General features: G+C 36.7%; 1 protein-coding gene across 2 annotated transcripts in view; it reads left to right on the forward strand.

Annotated features, from left to right (window-relative positions):
* The window catches only part of LOC142339705 (uncharacterized), a 26,532-nt gene continuing 2,843 nt past the window's right edge, over nucleotides 1-23,689 (forward strand). The window contains exons 1-2 of one of the 2 annotated variants that reach the window (XM_075389928.1): nucleotides 1-275; nucleotides 13,116-13,384. In XM_075389928.1, the coding sequence (XP_075246043.1) occupies nucleotides 78-275; nucleotides 13,116-13,384 (467 nt within the window). In that variant the 5' untranslated portion in view covers nucleotides 1-77. Of the gene's footprint in view, nucleotides 276-12,175; nucleotides 12,561-13,115; nucleotides 13,385-23,689 lie in introns of those variants that run through there. The other variant, XM_075389934.1, reaches the window with a different exon arrangement.

A 23,689-nucleotide genomic window follows, 5' to 3' on the forward strand; every position in this document is an offset into this window, starting at 1 on the left:
CTGGTCAAAAGATAAAGGTTTAAGAAATCAAGCTGAATGCATTCACGAGTATTGAGTAAGATAAGTTTACATAAATCATGATTAAAGCAGTGTTGGTCACTGTTCTACTTTTGAAACGCATTACTCATTTTGTTGGCGCCAGTCGTGTACCCCACCCGTGGACAGAATTCAAACAATGTGGCCTCAGACAGCCTGGGTTCATCTGTGATCCAGATGGTTTGATGACGTCACAGGATTTGAACAAACTTAATGACTATCTTCGACATCAGTTTCGGGTTAATAATTTCTCCAATACAAAACTAGCATTCATAGTGTGAGTTATACAGTTCAAAATCATGCAAATGTTTCAAAACAGTAGGACGCAGTTGAAAATATTGGGTTTTCTCGTTATATTGCTCCTCAGCTTAGTGATGATAAATTTTAAAACCGCATGGATGCGAGAAACACAGCTCAAAACAAATCATCTTGAAACTTTTGCTTACAAACATTTCAACAAGAAAAATAATTTATTGGCCGTGTTTTTCATACTTCTGAACAAAGTAATGTTTTTTTAACTAAGTAGGAATTGTGTTGTATTGGAATAATAAGGTATGAAAAAACAATTGCAACTTATATGTCGTTGTGAAGGCATGAAATTAACAATTATAGATGGACAAAATACACCAGGGTGACGCTTCCAAAAGATAACCCAGCGTATCAAGCCGCTTTTTTTACTTTACAATAGAAGTTACTTTTCTGGCGATCTCATTACGTCGCCAATCCTACAAATTCAGCCGACTCCGCGTTTGCAAAAACGAGTGACCACATTTTGTCACCCATTCTCGTGTGGGAGAAAAAGAGTTTAAATTGTGCGGCGACAAAAAAAATGCACAAAAACCTTTACAAAAATCCGTCACTGATCTCGGAAAAATTACGTTTTCATGTCATCAATGTCCGCAATTTGTGAGCAGGGGGTATCGTCACCACTGCGCTTTAACCTTTAAATTATATTCAAAACTTGGACGGATTAAAATTATAATTTCCCCTCACTTCATTTTGATAAGAAATACTAATTATTTCCAACTTTTTCTGCTTTAATCAGTTTCAGAAGCCATGCGTGGAAGAAACTTGCCTTGGCGCGGAGGTTAGTGACGCTATTTTCCGGACAATAGTGACAAAACTCTGTCCACTTTTCTCGCATCTCATCAAATTCCCCATCAGTGGCAAATATTCCCAGTATTGAAAAAAATTGCAATGGTTTGCCTCACTGTCTCTGTTGTCCGCGAAAGTCTACAACGCCTAATCTTAAAACATGGGGAAGCGGAAAATGCTGACATTAGCAAGCAAAATATGCTTGCTAAAATTGTAGGATTGGCAACGTAATGTCAATTTTTGTGGTGTTTTCCTTCTGTTGACGTTTTCAAAACTTTGATCTCTCGAGGAGTTATCGAAGCCTAAAGTTTTAAGAAAATTTTCACTTTTCTCGGTTTTTCACGCTTCAATTTTCAGTACTTAGAGTAAACATAATGTTAATATAACATAATGTATAACATTCCTTAATGTTTTACCCCCATAAAATGGGGGCTAGGATATTTATAGCAGCTCGAATGTTTTGTTCTGCCAATTTTGGCCGAACGACATCATTTCGTCATCATTTCGTTAAGAAATACGAAAATGGTATTATTGGAAAACACTTGAACAATTGAGCTGATTGTTGAAGAGACATCTGCAATTTTTTGATCTCTTGAATGGCTATATAAGTTCAAAGTTTTCTCCATTTCTCCATTTTCTCGATCAAAATTTTTAGGTATTCGCACATTTGCAGTGGCACTTGCAACAAATAAACAAAACATTTTGAAAGCTAATGAAAGCCATTTAAAAGACCTTCAATAATTAAAGAAAATTTACTTTAAATAGATTATAATATAAGATAACTGAAGTATGTATTGAAAATTTGAGAGTATGCTCATGAATTGTTAGATATAATTTTGTAGTTTCAAATTTTAATAATTTTGTAATTTTTACCAACTTATTTTTTAATCTTCTTAATACTCCGCGAAATGATGCTCAATAATTTTAAGGCAGCCTTAAACTTTTTAAATTCAATTCCCTCTGATTACTATTTTTGATGTGACAGAGAAAGTTTGACAGAACGTACAATAAAGGGGTAACAACTGAAAGCCCCCCAAAAAGAAGAATGAGCCATGTACTGAAAGCCCCCCAAGAAGAATGAGTCATGAAAAACAACTTTAACTTTTTTATTTCAACATTTTCATGATCCGTTGATTTCCAAAACATATCACACAGCTTAAATCTCAAAAATGTCAAAAATTTTAAATTGTTTTTGGGGCGCAAAAAATTAACGAAATTGATCTGGTTTGGTGCTTTGTCAGTTTCGCAAGATGAACTCACTTTTTTTTTACGATGAGTTCCAGCTTTCCTAGAGATCGACACTTGAGTATTTTGGCGTTCAAAGCATAAGAGTTCTTAAGTTGATCGCTAGTGGCAAACTAAGAGCTTATTGAGCTGCAAAGTCCTAAATTCAAGTTATAATACAATTTTTCAACTGCTTAATTAGAAATTGGGGTTATTTTTGGTGTTTTTGTCCATATATTTGTAGTTTCTGTCGACAAAAAGTGTTCAATTGTGTTTTCAATTAAGTTCACAGACGCCTCCTACAGCTAAAAAAATGATGTTTTTATAGGTATATGTCAATTAAAACACTCATAATTTTTCAAATTCATTTCTTTAGGTTGAATTGCAACATGTTTCAGATCGCCGGAGAGTTATTGCGCTTATTGCGCAAAAATTGTTTGCAAAACCCTAATTTCAGGAAGGGTTTCAGTAACTTTTTACGTTTCAACAGGTTTTTTTCCAAACTTATCATAAATTTTTGAATTTTTGCATGTTTGTTGCTCATTTGCCTACTTTCTGTCAAACCATGTCTTTCGTAATCTGTAGATTGAATTTAGTAGGTTTTGACAGAAAATAATTTGTTTTGAATACAATAATAAATTGTACAAAACGAATTTTAGAAGTGTTTTAGATTTTTGTCAATTTTTCAAAATTTCATGAATGCTTGATGCCGAATTTTGGCAAAGATTTCAACAGGTTTTTCAACAACATTGGATTTCAACAACATTGGATTTCAAGAACATTGCATTTCAAGAACATTGGAACACCACAACTTCTAGAAAATTAGGGAATTTTGTCAATTGTTTATGTTCTTTGACATGTTGTTTTCGCCACTGCGTGTCAATTATATTTCAAACAAGTTGCTTGTTAATTGTTGTGTTCTGCTCTTGCGTTTTGGCGTTCTGATCTACCAATTAAGCATTTTTGTTACTTTCCCCGTTAATTAAAGAAGAAATGTCTTGTTGAGATTCTTCTTGTTAATTGTACTGCTGGGAGATTCCACTCTTTAGATAGCATCGAATTTTGCACCAATTAGGTTTTTTTCCATTCCAAAGAGTTTGAGTTGTATTGGTAAGCAACGTTTTATTAGATTTGCTCACATTCCTTTTTGATTTTTTGTCAATGGGAAGTGAGATTGGAGTCCTTTGGGTAACACTGGATTAGTAAACGGAGTGAAAAGCGAGTAGCTTTAGGGCGTAAACCGATTTCAATTTGCTTCCGAAGTGGAGTGAGAAATTAGTGCCCGAAGAGATTTTCAGTTTCATAGAGCAAATTCTTATTCTTGTGCAGCAATCAGAGTTCTATTTTTGCTTTTCATCCCTTGATTTTCCGCAGCAATGATATCAGACAGTAATACACGCGTTCTACAAATGCATAGTTACAGTTATTTAACTCAAAAGGCAATTTCTGCGAATTTGCTGTTTTTTGCGCAGTCTTTTCAATCACAGCTCTTACTAAGGCAAAGAGCTGTGATTGAAAGCTCAGTACTAAGGAGGAGAAATTGAGTTTGTGAATCAGTTGAATCAATTCCAGTGACTGAGACATGTTTTAAAAAAAATGTTGGTTAATTTTTATTTTGCCCCCTTTTGTGGTTCATTTCCTTGCTGCTTCACGCAATATTGCTGATGAAAGACTGCATTGGCTCTGTAACGAGTCATAGTCTCCTCTATTTACAATCAACTTTTTTGACAAATTTGGCGCCACTTGTTTTAAAAAATGTCATTAATTGCTCCCGAACGAAGTTTGAAGCAATTATTGTAAACGTGAGGGTCTCTTTTATGCAAAATTTTTGCCTGACCAGTTTGACTTTTCGATCGACTTTTGCGCCCTTGGTTTTTATCATTTTGCGTAATCTAATTTTCCTTCTCATTGACATGTGTCAGCAGCTGAACTCAATTGGCAGCAGTTCAATACTAAAAGTCAAATGTGTCACTCTTATCTAAATTTTATTAGTGGTTATAATGGTATACAATATCTTCTAATGACGTCCTTTAAAGCCCCTTAGCACATTCAGTTACCCCCGTCGCCACCCCTCACGGCGGAAGTAGGTTGAAATAGATTAGAGCTCCCACTAGTCGTTCGAGAGCAATTCTTCCTACGTTAATCGGTTGTTCTTGTTTTTCGAGTTTGCGGTCTTTAAAATTGCCCTGCTGTTCCATCTTATAGTGTCTCAAATGGCAGGTTGCGTTGGCTTACTGTTCAAGCACAAGCTTGATTTCCTTAATTTGTTTTGATTGATTGATGACTTCTGATTTGTTTTGATTTGTAAAATTTGCGGGATTTATGTTTTACCCACGTGTGCAACCAAGCAATTGATTACTTTGTTCTATGTCATCGTCATCTTTCTGTCCATGTTGGGATTTCTGTTGCTTTGTTGTTGCTTTTCTGAAGCAGCGAGAGTAGTTATTTTGTCTGTGCTGCTCTCTGCTTTTGATTTGTTTCTCAAATTGTATGTCTTTTGTTGTCGATTGTAATAGGGTTTATGGGTTGTTGACGGTTCGTCATTTTGACTTTTATTTTGCTGTGGTTGTGTTCTTCTTTGGCGCTCTGGCAAATGGCTGTCGGAGTCTGTAGTAACTTCTCTTGAATGGTCTTTGCGATATTTTTTCCACTTCAAGATAACTAGACTTCGTTCTGCTGATTTCTCCATTATTTCTTTCAATTCATTTTGTGTGAGGTTGTATTTAAAAAGTTCGTCGCAAAGTTTTTCTAACTCCAGTTTTTGTTGAGAAAGAGATTCATAGGACAAATTGATGTTCTCTAAATTTTTCTCTTTAATCATTGCCTCAAGATAGTCGACATTGACTGCCCATTCTGCTTCTCTCCTCTGCAGCTGTTGTTGTATAGCCTTTTTCTTATTATTGGCGCTAGGCATACTGATACAGGTGCTTTTTTGCAAGAGTTTTGAACTTTGTTCTTGTTTCATCTATCAGTTTGTCAGTTTTAGTTTTTGTTAAGTTTTTGTAACAGCTGAATGAAACAAGTATTATCAAAAGCAACTTCAATAGACACGCGTAAGAGTATTCAGTTAGTTTGCTGCAGTAAAACAGCTGCTCTGGACGCTTGTTTTGTTGTCCTGTTAATGTGTTGAGGGTGTTAGTGTTCTGGGGCAGGACGATACGATTGCTTTTATACGAAAGCTACAGATTTAAATGTTTTAACTTTTCGATACAAAACTCCTTTGTTCTGAAATTTGAGCAAAAAAAGCAATCAAACCTGGTTTTTTAATGTAGTGAAGTGTGGTGTGGTCTAATTTTCTTTTAACCTAAACTTTGTTGGGTCTGTTGAACTTTGCAGATAGTCAGAGAACGTCAAATTTTTCACGGAAAAATAATATCAAAATGTGTTTGTTATCGCTTTTGATGCTGACCGTCATTCTTTGACGTTTAAATCTTTTCTGCAACGAACAACCTAAATCCGAAGTTTTTTTTCTTCAACATGCCCTCTGAAGTAGAAAGAGTTTGACTGTAATTGCTGTGTTCTTTCTTGCCTTACATTCTTTTTGAATAAAAAAATCGGAAACTTGATTATTAACTACGATAAAAACAAATTGTGTTGTTCTATTTTTTTAATGTTTGTATATGTGTATGAACACTATCTACTCCAGAGTTGAAAATAATGAACACGCTTCCTGAAAACTAAAAAACGTTATTAACCGTTAATCTCATCTAGAAATATGGAATATTCTGTTGCAAATCGAAAGAGTGCAAAGCTTTTTTTGTTTTTTTAACAGGAGCGTGGACAAAGTTTTCTTATATTAGATAACAGGTATATAAATATGATATTAGTATATAAATATATTACTAGGTATTTCATAGGTATACAATTATATAAACGTTACTTCGGATGAAGACCCTCTGATTTTTTTTGTTAACTTTGTTCTTTGTCTTGTTACTAGAGCTGTGCATCTGGAGGTTTGTCAGACATTGGACACAGATAGTTGCCTACTAGCCAAAAGAAGATTTGTATCGCGACGAGGGTATCCCGAACTAATCATTTCTGACAATGGATCAAACTTCGCATCCGCAAAAAAGATGTTGGATCTGAGCAAAATCAGTATTGACAACGACTACATCAAGTCCCAGTTACAGCAGCAAAATATTACATGGAAAATGAATCCACCTCTAGCCCCTCACTTCGGCGGGATGTGGGAAAGGCTAATTCAGTCTGCCAAACGCACTTTGCTCATAATTTTAGGCAGCCAACAATTGAAAGCCGAAATTTTTCAGACAATTGTAGCCGAGACTGAAGGGCTTTTCAACTCCAGACCAATTACATATGTTTACTTAGACACAAACTATGAAGAAACACTAACCCCTAATCATTTCTTATTAAGACGCCCTTACAGCCCTTTAGCACCGTTGACATTAACCAGCCGAGCATTTAGTTAAAAGGAGTTCTCTTACACACAAACATTACTGGATCATTTTTGGAAACGTTTGCAAAAGGAGTACACATCAGATCTTATCAGCCGACCAAAGTGGAGAACAGAATCAGGACAATTGAAAGAAGGCGATTTAGTCTGGTTATTGCATGAGTTCACCACGAGATGTATTTGGCCAATGGGTCGAATTGCGAAATGCCATAATGGATTGAACGGACGAGCACGATCCTTCGAAATCAAGACATCAACTGGAGTGCTGAACAGACCAGCAGTCAAATTAGCTAAAGTTTTACACAATACTTGAAACCATTAAATTTTAAATTTCAAACGACTTATTGGTTTTAAATTTCCATAATCATCGTATCCAAAGTTAGCGTATCCAAAGTCAACAACGCTGTGAAACTGCAAAACGAAAAGAGAATTTTAACTTCCCTAAGTCCTTAACTTCCCTAAAACTACGCGGAATCCAGCTCAAAGTGTTTCTTTGCCCTCACCGACAACAGTCATCATCAATTTTTTGTTATTTTTGCCCTTATTTGCCAGTTCGACAAAAGCTAACGTCTCCGGAATCCAACCCACATAATTTTGTCAACAGCCTTCAGATCGACGGAGTATACACCTTCACATCAACAGAGTTTACAGTTTATACTGCCAACGATCTTCGATTAAACTTCAACTTTCACAGCCCCCATGAAGCCTAATAACTACTTTCATATATCCTTGTCATTCAACAACACAATATTCCAACCAACACGCATCAAATTAAAACGTCGATGCAAACGTATGATCACCAACTTTCACCTACATATAGCTGGTGTATATGTGTCGCCCCGGAAGAGTGTACAACAAGTTTACACATACACACACAGAGAAAGCTAAAAATGCCCTCAATTATGACAACAGATCATTTTAACAGCTTCGACATTACAAAACAATGTTGAAATTATATATCAGCAAAAGAACCATGTAAACTTGATTGTCGAAATCTTAAATTGTAAAATACAACAAGAGTATTCAGTTTTACCCTCATGCACGCGGCCCAGAGTGTTCAAGCACAAGCTTGATTTCCTTAATTTGTTTTGATTGATTGATGACTTCTGATTTGTTTTGATTTGTAAAATTTGCGGGTTTTATGTTTTACCCACGTGTGCAACCTAGCAATTTATTGTAATCTGGAAATCGCTTGCGAATAAGTAGTAAACACTTAATAATTAGTTTTACTTAGATTTACTTTTTTTATAGCAAACTTTCCGAATGATACTGACAAGAACAATAATAACTTTTTTACTTTGCCCATTTTGTAGCTGGTTTTAATTATCTATCATTTGGTTTCATTAACGAATGTTCCCAAATTTCTCACTAATGACGCAAAATTCTCTGTTCAATGGATTTACTTTTTAGTTAGAGGTGCGTATAGTCTTTGACACTGTTTGTTTTCAAAACTTTTTTGTGGATTTCTATTGTTGCCTGCATTTGTTGTTACTTTTGTTATGTGACACCGTAATTGTTTCGTTTAAATTCTGATATGTATTTTAAAGTTTTAGATAGTGTAATCACTGGTAAAGATTTTAAATTTTTTTGCTTTTTTCACGAATGATATTTATTAGAATTCTTGACACGAGAAAAGATTTCCACCAAAACTTGTATTGTCCTTTTAGTGTCTTTCTGGTTGCTGCCTAAAGACACATATCAGGGGTTTCTGGTGAATGTTGTCATCGAAACTAAAATAAGCCTACCATTTTTTCTGACAGAATAATACAAAAAAAACTTTTTTCTCTAAGACTTTGGCTGTATTTTGTTCAACTTTTGTCTGTTTTGCTGTATGAGTTTTAATTTATGCTTTAGTTCGTTCAATTCTTCGAAATGTAATTCACGACTTGTTCTCCTATGTGCTTTGTTGTCTGATGTTTTTCTTTATTTCAATTCGTTCACACAGCGTTGTTCACTAGAGGCGACATTTAAAAGTTAGTACATGGCAAAATTGCAATGAAGTATTGTGCGAGTGAAGTAGCGCGTTTTGGTTTTTGCTTTTTTGTCATTTCTGGTAACTCGCTGTTTTTTGTGGGCCGTATTTGTAGTCACTGTTTGAACACAGGGGGCATAGCAACCTTTCTCAGGAATTAACTTTGTTATCATGCAACTTGCACAAAATGTAGCAGAAAAAAATCATATTTTCAATTTTAAATTCCCAGTTCAATTCCTTTTTCCCCGGTTCAGTTTATGTAAGGTTCAATTTTAAATTCCCAGTTCAATTCCTTTTTCCCCCGGTTCAGTTTATGTACGGTTCAGTTTATTCTGTCTTTCTGATATCACGTGATTGACTGAAACGAAATTGTATAACAAGATCGGATCTGTTGAGAATAGGTGGTTTGGAATCGCAAATTCTGAGAAGCTTTCAGCAAATTTTTTATCAGAGTGCGCTAGTATTTTTCGTGCTTTTCTGACTGAAATTAATTGGTGAAACGTCAGTAAAAATAAGAAAACCGTTTCCTTTAGTAAGGTTTGGCTGAGGTGTAAATGAAATCTTCGTTCATATCGAGTCCGGCTATTTTTTACAATCTAAATTTCTTTAAGCGCTAGCTTTTTTAAGTTCTGCTCATGGTTTTTTTCCCGACTTCCTGGTGTCATTACAATATAAATTCGATTATTGATTTTAGCCACGCCGAAGTAACACCCCGTGCAAAAATTGCTGTTCATCTTAATGCGTGAAACTTAGCACACAGATTTTAAAGTTAAATAAGTAAAACCGCCCTTGAACAAAGCCTCTACTTTTGACAGAAAATTTTCGGCCAAGTGCTCCAATAATATTTCTGATGTCACTGTCCCTGATCATGATTTTTCTTGAAAGCCAATAAAAGGCCATAGGTTCTCTAATAGCGAATACTGACTTTGAATTATTCCCCATCGTAAAAGAAAGTTCAAAATTTGAAACCGAACAAAGATAATAATGGTACAGAAACTTAAACTGGGGAGAACGATTAATGAGTAAATATTGATTCAGATAAAGACTCTATGATAGATTTAGCACCAAATTCTCACACAAGTAATCAACAGATAGAAACCCATATTAGGGACATGTGGTATCAACGTTATAAATGATCTTCCTAGAATTTTTCCCAAAATGCACTTTTGACATCACCTTTAGGAATCTGTGGTAAAAATAGAACTAAACTATCATATCCAAACATAGATAAGCAGTATATATACGGCTAAATTTCGGCCAATTTTTGTAACAAACCATTCTGAAAAAAAAACTAAATCGCTGTGATAGCAAACATTTACGGATTACCTTTGAGTCGACAAGAGTGAGTGAACAGATCTCTGTCGCGGCACTGAAAATTGTAATATTTGTTGAAGTTTCATTAAATTAGCTTAGCATTTTTTGAACTATTTTCCCCTTCTAGACCTGTTCGTATAACTTAGCTGAAACTAAGCCGGTAACTAGTAAGCATAGACTATACGTTTCGCTACTTGGGATAAATCGAAAACCTAAACTGGTTGTTCATTAATACTAGGTAATTGCTAATTAATTGCAGTTTTTTCGTAATTAAAAGCATTCAATTGTACAGATTTAGTAACTTCACATCACATCCACAAAGATCAACAAAAAACGTTGTTTTAGCTTCAATTTATTGTATGTATCTTAGTTTGGTTGCTTTTAAAAATAGTGATCAACCAATCAAGGATTCTAGGATTCTTATAGGATTCTCTAGGATACTTAATCAAGGATTAAGTAAGGAAACTGGAGGACAGCACTGTGGCCGGTGGCAACAACAAGACGATTGATTTCGGAGTGTATTAATCAGCCAAGCTCCTTCCAGAACACCGTATATTGAGGCCTCCCTGAGGGCAGGGCTGCCTGCTCGTAGAAGACTTGGCAAGTTAAGTCAACCCAAGTAGTATGATATTGATTGAGCATAAAGTAAACAATTAAAATGATCTGCAGTAATCCGTTTCTTAACGTTCTATCAAATTGATTAATACTCATCTGGTTGTGTTGTGGAGTGAACACCGATGCGCTCGTCACGCCAACTAAAATCTTGCTTAAGTATATTGGTTGATCGATTATCTTAGACTCACCAATTTATTTTATTTGGGAGGAGAATTTCTCAGGAACTAAAAATTCAAAAAATATAGTGAGGCATTTTAAACTTATTCTAACATTATTATTATTGGCAAATGAGAACAGTTCTAATACGCCTCAAAACAGTAGATTTAAGAATCGAATGAAGGGCTTGGTATGACCCTTTAGTATAAATGAGAGCAGTAGGTTAATGAAGCTACTACTCCGTCCAGTAGTTTTTTTCGCTCTAAGGAGAGATTATAGGAATACTTGTAGAATTGTGAATAGGGTAACCCTCCATCCTAAATATTCAAATTCTATAAACGCGCAGCTAATTCTTTTAGTGAAGTTCTCATAAACCATTTTCCATTTTCATAGAGATTTCAGATCGAGCTCAATTTTTACCTTTTTGGCAGAAAATGGACGCAAACAATCAGTCAGTGAAACTTAAACTTAGATTATTCAAAAAAAAAAAAACACCGGGACAGTACAGGTTATGAACCACCAAACTCTAGACCGGGGAAAAACGACAAAAGATTGCTCAATATGTTTGGTTCATAAATCAAGAAAACGTTGGTATGTCTGGTTTTCAATTGTAAGAAAAGGTCAGTAAATATAGTTTAAAACAGAAAAGAGTCCTTGTGTCCCGTTTCAGACGTAAGAAATTGTCGGCTTTTTTGATACAAAAATTTAACTTCACTGAAGACTAACAAAATAACCTGAATTGGATTGACATTGTAATTCGGCTGTTCTTGAACTGGAATTATACCCTTGTTGAACAATGAGGGGAATTCATTTCATTAATTCACATTTATGAATCCAGCTCTGATATGACAGAGTTTCGAGATGACCCATAAAAATCAAATATGTAAGTCATTTCTTCCGGAATTTTGTGATTTCTTGTGGTTTAAAACATTTTAATGTTCTACGTATAAAACAAAACAGCAAATGTTCTACCTTTGAAACCAAATCTACCTTTGAAAGACGATCATGCCAACAATGCCGAAGAAAATCCGAACGATTTTGTCGTTTTTCTAACTAATACCAAAAGTAGCGGAGATTTTCCTATGTTTAGACAGACAAATTATTGACTAGGTCTCACATAATTACCATAGTACTGAGCCTGACAGAAAAAGACAATTTTTTTAATGTCAGGATTTGTTAATATTATAAGGGAATATCTCGGAAAATTCCCTAGAATGATTCCCCGAATCGAATCTCCTCCCTAAATTCTTCTCATTTTGTTCTAAGAGTGGGGGGGGGGTAAAATCTGTCTAGGAGGGTAAATTGATGTTAGAGTGAGGAGTAAATTGGTCAAGGGGTAAACTGATGTAATAATTAGGGCTGCAATGAGAGAACTTTTGAGGACTTGCTCTCCCTGGTCAAAATTGCTATGTAGGAGAGGGCTGCAATGGGAGCACTTTTGAGTAGTGATCCCCTGGTCAAAAAAGCCTTGTAGGAGTGGACAGCAATGGGAGGACTTCTGAGGAAATAACCCCCGCCCCGGTAAAAATTGCGATGTAAGAGTTGGCTGCAATGGGCTGCAACGGAAAGACTTTTGAGGAATTACCCCTGTAAAAAATTGCGATGTAAGAGTGGACTGCAATGGGAGGACTTCTGAGGAGTTAACCCCTGGTCAAAATTGCGATGAAATAGTGGGCTGCAATGGGAGAACTTTTGAAGAACTACCCCACCCCGCACCCTCGTCAAAACAAAAAAGTAAGAGTGAGCTGCGAGGGGCCGCAATGGGAGGACTTTTGAGGAATTAACCACTGGTCTAAGATTGAGGGGGCAATTTGTTCAGAGGGGGTAAAATGGTGTAAGAGTTGGGCTGCCAAAGGGGGGGGGGTAAAATGGTGTAAGAGTGAGGGGGTGGTTTGTTCAGAGGGCGTAAAATGGTGTAAGAGTTGGGCTGCCAAGGGGCGTAAAATTATGTAAGAGGGTGGGCAATTTGTTCAGATGGGGTAAAATGGTGTAAGAGTTGGATTGCCAAGGGGGTAAAATGATGTAAGAGTGGGGCTGCCATGGAAGGCTTTTTTTGAAAATGCAGCTCAAAACTCTTACATCTTTTTGGGCTGCAATGGGCTGCCAAGGGGGTAAAATGATGTAAGAGTGAGGGCTTAAAAGACAAATTAACTGCCATTCTTCTTTCTTTTAGGTCTGACAAGGGGGGTAAATCCTCCCATTGCAGCCCCACTCTTACATCTTTTTGGGCGGAAAAAAACGACCCGGGTGATATTCTTGAGTTCCATTGTCAAAAACTGAATATTTCAGAACTTGGAAATACGGCACAGTTTCAACTGCATCTACGAGCACAAATCAGTAGTCTCCATTCTTCTAGTGTACAATGTTAGAGATTATTTCCCTAATACCAGAGACTATTCAGACGAAAAGCTGTATCAGAGGCTAGGAGAAAGGTTGCGAGTAGACTTATGGCCCTATGGAGGATGCAGAGATAACATCTACGTCATCTTCGGATACCAGCCTGGGTTCAAAGAATGCTTGGAGGGTACGCTGTGCAAGCATAGCCAGTTTCATATAAAGTAAGTAATTTCGTGTTCTTTTGAGGATGACCTGGTAGCCAAGAAGCGCATGAAGAGCATTTATAAAAAGCATAAAATAAATCATTTTTAGTGTCTAAATCAAGAAAACGTAAGAACATTGTCGCCCACGGTGAGGTGGTTGATATATGATTCGACAATTATTGTCTTCCGGGTTAACCTCCCAGACGTTAATCACAGACACACACACAGAAATTGAGGTCAATTTAACTGAAAAAGCACTTAACTACCAGGTTGCGGTCCAGACCCACATGTTCCACAGATCACACTTTTCAGACCAAAATTACAACTCATCAGACTTTCCAGATCGAAATTACCTCTGATCGAACTTTCCAGACTGAGAGGGTCTCTGATCATACCTTCCAGACCGAACAAGCTCTCATCAGAGCATCTCCTGCCCATGGCCCAGAGTCAAACTCAGAACATTGTCCAGACCCTTATCAGACTCTGATCAGAAATTTGAGACCCAATTAACCTCTGATTAGACTAAATCTAGACCATTTTGCGCATATTAGATAAAATATTTATCGCTCTAATATATTCAGTTCATGAAAATTGATGTATTAAGTTATATATTCAACTAAAGCAAAACCAATTCTAAAAGTATTGCTAATGAAAAGAAAACCCAAGTGCCAGATAAAATTATTGAGTATTCCGGCGATTCATGTTTTTGACTGAATAGATGACCTTAGACAGCTATGCATAATAACGTCTTCATCAGCAGTTATTCGAAATCTTTTCAAAAGTGGGAGTGAGACTTTCATAAAATGAGATTTTTCACTAGAAGTAGCTTAAGGTTTTAAAACCCGACTTTTTCTCTTAAATGCCGACTTTTTCTATTACTTTTCTTTGAGTTATATTTCTCAACTTCAACAAGTCTTAAGCTCACTTTTAAGCCTTCCTGACACGATTTGCTTGGAGTTCCCAAAACGGCGCTGGCCGATATGAGCCAGTTCAGTGAAATTTTCTCTGAAGCAGGAAACATTGCAGACAAAACATCACAAGATGAACAAGACTTCGTTCAAGTCAGAAACAAACGCAAGCGAACCCGAAAAAATCCATAAACCAATTCTGAAACAATCAGACCAGTTATAATAACAACTAATCCAAGACCAAAAAAAGTTCATTTTGCCTGTTCGATGAAAAATAGTTTCCCTCGACTCAAAATTAATTGCATCAGGGAACATCCAAACAACAATGACTTCTTTATCCAACCTGAAGACGAAAGTTCAAGAGAATGTCTGATGAACGCCTCAAATCTTCAACTTGTCTTGCCCAACACTTCATTTAATGCAAGAAACACTCTGCCCAAAGCCATATCTAAACCCAGTTTTGTAATTGTAAATGTTCATCATATCATACAAGAAAACGATGTGAAGGAAGAACTTCTCAACAACAATGTAAGGAATGTTATCAGGGTGCTTCGGATAACAAGCAGGGCCACCGGAATACCAACGAATTTGATTCGCGTGATAATTGATTGCTCAAACCATGTAACAGCCGCAGTCAAACATGGCGTTAAAATCGGCTGGGCGCTATACTGCTGCGAACCAAGTAAAAAACCACCTCACATTAAACAGTGCTTTGAATGTCAAAAGTTTGGTCATTCTGCAAGCGATTGTAAAGACAAATGGAGATCTTTACGATGTGCAGGTAAACACTGTAAAAACTTGCAATGAATCAAGAACAGACAAAATGTGCAAACTGTGGTGGCTCACACGCAACAGTGTATAGAGGCTGTCCCGCATATCCAAAAGCCGTGACTGAAGCAAATAAACAGAAACAAGAAAAAAAAATACAAGTGTCATTTCAAAGATAGATACTCCAATCACTCAGTCCTTAACCACTGCAAAAATTACTGTTTTAGTTGTTGAAGTTCTCAGTTAAAAAAACAGTTTCAATACAAAGTCCCATAGCGATATAATCAGCGTCGTTAGCAACACTGCCTCCATAGTGTTTAACGAAAGAATATCTGGACAAGAGATTCAGGATAATATCTGGAAAACAAATCTGACGCAAACTGTTAACACAACAAGGAAGATTCAGTCTAGCAGCCAACAAAACCTTCAACAGGGACGCTCTTAAAATTTTACAATGGAACTGTCGTGGCTTAGAAAACAAAATTCATGAATTGTTCTTGTTTCTGACGAGTGAAAACATTGACATTGTTTGTTTAAATGCAGTCAAGAAATGGCAAAAACGTTTCATAAATGAAAAATACTTTATTGGAACAGAACCGAAAGCAAGCAGTTTCCATGGGTCTGTTATCATAGCAGAGAAGGGGATAAAGGTTAAATAGGTCCGACCAATTAAATCCAGAAAAAAACAGTAACGCACAGGCATTAGAGATAATCGGGATAAACTTGGAAACAGCAATAATTGAAACCTTATGGATATTCAATGTATACAATTCACCCAATCAAGACCTAAATTTTATTGAAATAAATGACAGAAACCTCCAGAACTTGTTCATCTGTGGCGATTTCAATTCTCCTCATCAAGATATCAACTGTACATACAACACCGAAAACGTTGAAAAACTGCTTAAATTAATTGATGACGGAAACCTCAAGCTATTGAACAACGGTTATCCAACCTATCAATCGAAGCAACATAAGAGACAGAGCATGCTTGATTTAAATTTCTGCAGCCTTTCAGTCTTTAAATATTTTGACAATTTTCAAGTAACAGAAGATTTTGGCAGCGAACACTCAGCGACGCTTACCTCATTGAAGCTGAAACTTCAAACAGAATTCGATTTAAAAGCAAAAGTCAATTTCAAGAAGTTCAAAAAACATGCAAAAGTCATTTACAAAAATTCCTGCTTGTACTCAGCAAAGAATCCAAACAAAGACACTCTGAACGAAAAAAAACCATTACCTTATCGAACTAATTCAAAAAATCGAACAATCCTACGTAAATACTACGAATCGTGGAAATAGTCCAGAGATAATCAATCTTATCAAGCAAAGGTCATTCAAACGTTCGAATGAAAGACAAAACAGAAAACTAATTGAAACAGTGAAACGAGCAGGAAATACGGGGTTCTCGCGAGCAATTAAACCATCACCAGCGAAGAAAAAACAGTCAAGCGGATCATATTTTAAAAAAACGTTTAAAGACAAAGTTTCTGTACCTGACCATGAAAAATGATCAATTTTTAAAAGTTTACTGAGTGAGACAATGAAAGAACACCAATACGAAAATGAGGATTTGAAGGACTATTTTCTTGAGACAGAACATAAAACAAAACTTCTATTAGAAACGGATCCAAACGAAATAACTGAAGACAGTTTCTTAAACGTTATAGAATTCAATAAAAATTTGAGGCATGCAAGTAAATCATGTCCCAGGCCAGACAAAATAAGCTATCAGCGACTGAAGACGCTACCACAAAAATTAAAGCGTTCATATGCATAATAATTTCCTGCTCAAGGAACAATTCTTACGTGCCATGGCTTTGGAAATAATCACAAGTAACAATGCTTCCAAAACCTCAAAAAGAAAGGAAGAAAGCCGAAAATTACAGGCCAATTAGCATTATCAATTGAAATGCAGAAGTTTGTGAAATTGTTGTTAAAAATCTTATCCTAGGCCACTGTGAAGAGACTAAAGTCTTCGGACCACAACAAAGTGAAAACAGCTTAAACAGATGCAAAACTGATAATCGTCTTGTTTTATTTCAGCATATAAGTGAAGCATACCAGTGACCAGAAATGATGGGACTCGTCTGCCTCCATATAAGTGGATAAATATTTAACCTTTATAAGTGGATAAAGATTAAATAGGTCCGACCAATTAAATTCAGAAAAAAACAGTAACGCACAGGCATTAGAGATAATCGGTATAAACTTGGATACAGCGATTATTGAAACTTTATGGATATTCAATGTATAGAAAACACCCAATCAAGACCTAAATTTTATTGAAACAATTGACAGCAACCTCCAGAACTTGTTCATCTGTGGCGATTTCAATTCTCCTCATAAGATATCAACTGTACATACAACAACGAAAACATTGAAAAACTGCTTAAATTAATTGATGACGGAAACCTCAAGCTACTGAACAACGGTTATCCAACCTATCAATCGAAGCAACATAAGAGCCAGAGCATGCTTGATTTAAATTTCTGCAGCCTTCCAGTCTCTAAATATTTTGACAATTTTCAAGTAACAGAAAATTTTGGCAGCGAACACTCAGCGACGCTTACCTCATTGAAGCTGAAACTTCAGAATTCGATTTAAAAGCAAAAGTCAATTTCAAGAAGTTCAAAAAACATGCAAAAGTCAATTACAGAAATTCCTGCTTGTACCCACCAACGAATCCAAACAAAGACACTCTGAACGAAAAAAAACCATTACCTTATCGAACTAATTCATAAAAAATCGAACAATCCTACGTAAATACTACGAATCATGGAATTAGTCCAGAGATAATCAATCTTATCAAGCAAAGGTCATTCAAACGTTCGAATGATAGACAAAACAGAAAACTAATTGAAACAGTGAAACGAGCAGGAAATACGGGGTTCTCGAGAGCAATTAAACCATCACCAGCGATGAAAAAACAGTCAAGCGGATCATATTTAAAAAAAACGTTTAAAGACAAAGTTTCTGTACCTGACCATGAAAAATGCGCAATTTTTAAAAGTTTACTGAGTGAGACAATGAAAGAACACCAATACGAAAATGAGGATTTGAAGGACTATTTTCTCGAGACAGAACATAACACAAAACTTCTATTAGAAACCGATCCAAACGAAATAACTGAAGACAGTTTCTTAAACGTTAAAGAATTCAATAAAAATTTGAGGCATGCAAGTAAATCATGTCCCAGGCCGGACAAAATAAGCTATCAGCGACTGAAGACGCTACCAAAAAAAATTAAAGCGTTCGTAGGCGTAATAATTTCCTGCTCAAGGAACAATTCTTACGTGCCATGGCTTTGGAAATAATCACAAGTAACAATGCTTCCAAAACCTCAAAAAGACAGGAAGAAAGCCGAAAATTACAGGCCAATTAGCCTTAAAAATTGCATTGCAAAAGTTTGTGAAACTAAAGTTGAAAATCTTATCCTAGGCCACTGTGAAGAGACTAAAGTCTTCGGACCACAACAAAGTGAAAACAACTTAAACAGATGCAAAACTGATAATCGTCTTGTTTTATCTCAGCATAAAAGTGAAGCATACGAGTGATCAGAAATGATGGGACTCGTCTGCCTCCATATAAAAAAAGCTTTTGATGCAGTCTGGAGATTAGGGTAGATTGACAAATTTAACAAAATCAGTATACAGAAGAAAATCGTCAAATGGGTGAATTCGTTCCTCTCACAAAGAAACGTTTACGTAAAAAAATCAAGAAAACAAGAAGCGGAAAATTCTCACCAACAGCTGGCGTCCCCCAGGGTAGCGTTGTGGGGCCTATAATGTTCTTGATTTATGTACACCAATCCAGGATCTCCAGCCAAACTTTCTCAGTTCGAAGAAGACTGCGTCATATTACCGGTCAAGGTCCAGTCAGTTAATACAAAGCAAACTGCAAGCTTTACTTAACAAACTCATAAAGTGGTGGGATAGTTTCACAGTAAAAATAAATCCCGCCAAAACAAAGTACATGCTATTCAGAAACCCCTCGAAAAGACAAACAAGCCATAGCCTAAATATCAACAGAAAAGAAAATTGAGAAGCGAAAACCATTAAGTTCTTAGGAATAAGTATGACGCCAAACCTCAACTGAAACGAAAATTGTAAAGATATAACAACCAGAGCAAACAAGCGAATATTCCAGCAAAACAGAGCACCGAGAGTTTGTTAAAGGAAGCCTCGATGGTATAACGTACACAAGTTACATGAAGAATCTAACTTACCTACTTAAAGAAAACTTCAGATACGACTGGCAAGACTACATCAAGAGCTGAATCAATTCTACGTCTAACAGAAAACATAAAGCAATGCCCAAAGAACAATTGCACAAGCACCTTGGACTTTCTGATTGGGTAAACTACCTGACAATCAAGCTTCATCTTTTTACTGATTTAGAGAGCTTCGCTAGCACCTGATTTGAGAGTTTCTCAATTACGTATAACAAATCCAATTCAACTTTCAATTTAATCCAATTCATTTCAATTCAATTTAACTCAATTCAATTCAATTCAACTCAATTCTTTCAATCCAACTTTCAATTCAATTCAAATATAGACAAATTTTTCAGCCACGAAAAATGAACGAAAATTATACCGTAAAGGCAATTGTCCAGCCAAAACGTGTAAATTGGCGCAACACATCAGTATACGAAAAGCAAAAAAAACACAGCGGGAGTTCGATCCCCCACGCGCCGCAGCTGTCTCGACTAATCAGACATAGCTGATTGATGCTCAGCCCTTCTTATAGTTTTAGCTTAAATCATTTTTTCCTCTTTTACTTACTTATTCCTTCTTTCTCTCCCTGACAAAACTTGCCTTCCTGCCTAACAGTGACCAATAACAACTGCAAACGCTGCTAGCCAGAAGCACACAACGACAAGTAATCGCAATCAGGAAAAGCCAGTAAAAGCCCTCCACTGTGCTTAAAATAGCTTCGTACTCCAGTAACAGTGTACAGTTTAGAGCCAATGTCCCATATTCAAACTCAAACTCACAAACTCTTGACGTTCAGACCTCTCTGGAAACATGGTTGTGCGCTTGAGTGGGTCTGATCAGAGTAAAATTTGGGTCTCGGCCTCAACCTGGGCGTACATGAAACGTTAATGCAGACATTCGCTCTACCTTAACATACCTTAAAATTGCGTTTTTGCCTTGGTGCTCCCAAAATGGTCTACTCTTTGCGATGCAATTCTCCTTCGGACGAATCAAATGAAATCCTTCGAAAATTTGATTCGGTTCAGCGTTCAACCTTTGAAGGTATTCTTGGTGCTTTGTTGTCAGACACCTCTTGGGACCAAGCATGCCTCCCAATAAATAAAACCGGCGTGGGAATAAGACGATCAGCAGATCAAGTTCAAGCTGCATATGTTGGATCTGTTTTTCAATCCTCTGTTCTTGTAGAAAAATTAACAGGCCATAATCCAACTGAAGACATCTCATTTGCTAACGCAGTTGAAGAGTTGAGCGAAATTGCGACGACATATCCCTCTCAAAGAAAAATTCAGGAGGAACTTGATAACTCAGCTTTCAACAACTTGATAGGAAAACAAAGTTCCATAAGAGAAAAAGCTCGCTTACAATCTCTTTCTCTACCGCAGTCTGGTGCCTGGTTATCCGCAGCCCCCATTCCAGCTCTGGGACTACACCTATCTTCTAATGAGTTCCGTGTTGCTCTCAAATATCGACTGGGTGTAAAATTGTACGAGAATGAGAGAAAATGTCCATTTTGTAAATCTGGGACTCTAGATGTAATGGGCGACCATGCGGTGTCATGCCATGGTCGCGGTGATATGATCTCTCGTCATGATGATCGTATACGAGACCAAATTATATCAGCCTGCTCGGGAGCTCTTTTGTCTCCCATCTGTGAACATAAAAAATTACTACCCGACAATAACTCCAGACCGGGCGATATCTTCTTACCTGTATGGAGTGCCGGTCAACCAGCAGCTTTAGACGTTACCGTCACTTCTCCCTTGCAGTCAAGCCTCATTTTAAATGCGTCGGAGAAGAGTGGTTTCGCACTGTCAGCTGCTGAGGACAGGAAGTACGAACAGTACGCCCAGAATTGTAGTGAAGTCGGAATTCAATTCATTCCTCTGGCTTTCGAAACGTTTGGAGGATTTTCAGAGACAGTTCGTAAGACCCTCAAACGAATCGCTACTCTGGCTGATAACAGAAATTTGCAGCCGGCGGGGTTGTCGGTAGCCTTCAGTAGGTTATCTCAATCAGTCTCTGTTACAGCAATTCGGGGGTCTGCAATCATGCTCCTTGCGAGGGATGCGAGATTATAGACACATATGAAACGGGAGCAGATCTTTGAATCCCTTTTGCAGAAGTTAGAAGGCGAGTCAGCTTTGAATAGTGTGTCATCCATGAGCGGGGACAATCTTTAGTGATAAGTTTTTTGACTCACCCAATGAGCGGGGAGCCAAAATTTAGTGAATTTTCATACTAGTCGTACAGCAGTGGCGGGTGAAATGTGATTGCCCAGAACAGGAAGTTTTACCTCAAACAATTTTTCCAAGAAGGAAACTAGTGTGATTGCATTGGTGATTGAATGAGTCGAACTGATAACAATGATCGTTTATGAACCAAGATTTTCTAATTGTAAATTTCCTTAAAATTGCTTCAAAAATTCTTGAGGCACTACCTTAAAAATTACCAAAAAAATACCTTTAACCAGGGGCACCTGCAATATACAAAACTGTCAACTTTGTTGAAACCCAGCATAAAAATGGTTTCTGTGCGCAAATTACGGCTTGGAAATAGTTCTTTCTTTTTCATACTATAAAAACCGAGACCTGCGCAGCAAATCTGACAAAAGTTCTATCTCGTTCTCTAGAAACAAAAGTGGCCAGCCAAGGAATAGTCTGGGCATATTATGTCAAAAGGGACTAATATACCAGTAACCGCCACCAGAACTCGCGCCAGTTAAGCAAGCTGATTAGCTGGATTCTCTGCCGGCCGATCTCAGCCCCACAATCACCCAATTAAAACTAACTGAAAGCGAACTTAAGCATAGTTCTTTTCAGTTAAACCCTCTACTCAAAACTCGAACGTGCAAAACCAAGAAAAAAATCACGGAAAAGATTCAGGCAAGAGCAAAGACAACAACCAGAAATCAGAGCCCAGGAAAAGAATCAATGTACCGTCAAAAAACCCCCCGTTGACGAAACTTCACACAAAAAAATCAAAATGCGAGCTTAAAGCAGGCCATCTATACCACAATGTCAACAACAACAACAATGCAACCCCAAGTACAAATAGCAAAAATAAAGATTTCGAATTGAAAATCAGCAAACAATGAAAGTCTTTATTGACATGCGAAACATAAGTGCAGCAAAAAGAGTTTGTGAAGACACAAACTTTTTCAAAATTCAAAATCGTGTTACGAACTGATTTTACAACCCAAAAACCAAAATGGAAAATGCATCGGAAAAATCGCTGACAAGCATCGCCAGATTAAGTCCATAAAAAACCAACTTCAATATCCTTCCTCTGAACGGGTAACTTCGGTATCCGCGACAAACAACAATCTTGTGAACAATGGAAAAGCAGCAGCAACAAATTTGACAGAAAAAACATCAGCAGAAGATAAAGGCAATATCAACAACGGATCAAATGAACAACTACAAGCGTCAAAAAGAGCAACTTATTTACCAATCACTTTCAGAAGAGTGACTTATGCCATTGTCAGCAGCTTTTGGAATAACAAATAAGCCTCCCTAACAACAGTTGACGATCAGCAACACAGTAACTGGCATAGGAAAAAATTTCAAAATTCTTCTGCATCAAAACAACGATTGTTTTCTACTTCTATTCAACAGCCAGTACCCTTCTGTATTGTTTATGCAGAATCGCTTTCGAAATTGGATCTTCAGCAACTCCAATCAACTGGGTGGACCGATTCAGCTGTTTCCGTTTCACGACTAGGGACACTTCGTCTCAATGATGGACAGAAGATTGCATATTTTACGTGACTTGTAAATGAAAAGGCTAAAACAACAATCAAAAACTTTGCTTGCAATGAACACTTGTACCAGAGAGGCCACTAAAACTAAAACCGGCTTGGAAAACCAATTAGCTTTATCAACAATTTACGTAACTCATCAACTACGACATTTCCTTTAAAAAACTGAAGCTGTGACATTCATGAATAAGAAGACAAGGACTCTTCTTTCATTCTCCGCCATTAAAAGTCAAAACGACAGATGAAAGACTGGCGACGTATTGTTGCCGAAACTGCTGAAAATTCAATCTTTGCCGAAACTGCTGAAAAAGCAACAGAGACCAGCCAACATACTGTCCTTCTTTGAAATGTTAATTGGAGGATTAGCATTTTTTAAAATTTTCTCTTTTCTCAAATGTTTATTGTAGAATTAGCATTTTTTAAAATTTTTCTCAAATATAATTCACCTCTCTTAATTTGTCGATATTTTAGCACATTGTAAATTTAATACAATTTTAAACTTTCACAATATGTGACGTTTGTTTCATTTATACTTTTTAACACTACATTGCCTTTAAACTATGTTCTGTATTTTATAGTTCATACTCAAAGGAATTAAAAATGTTTTTCTTTTTTTTCTAACTCCAAAAGTTGGTAGCAGGGATGTAGTCAGCGGCAAAAAACAAAGGAAA

Source organism: Convolutriloba macropyga, chromosome 1 (genome assembly GCF_964194025.1).
Source record: "Convolutriloba macropyga chromosome 1, txConMacr16.3, whole genome shotgun sequence".
In the NCBI taxonomy this organism is placed as follows: Eukaryota; Metazoa; Xenacoelomorpha; order Acoela; family Convolutidae; genus Convolutriloba; species Convolutriloba macropyga.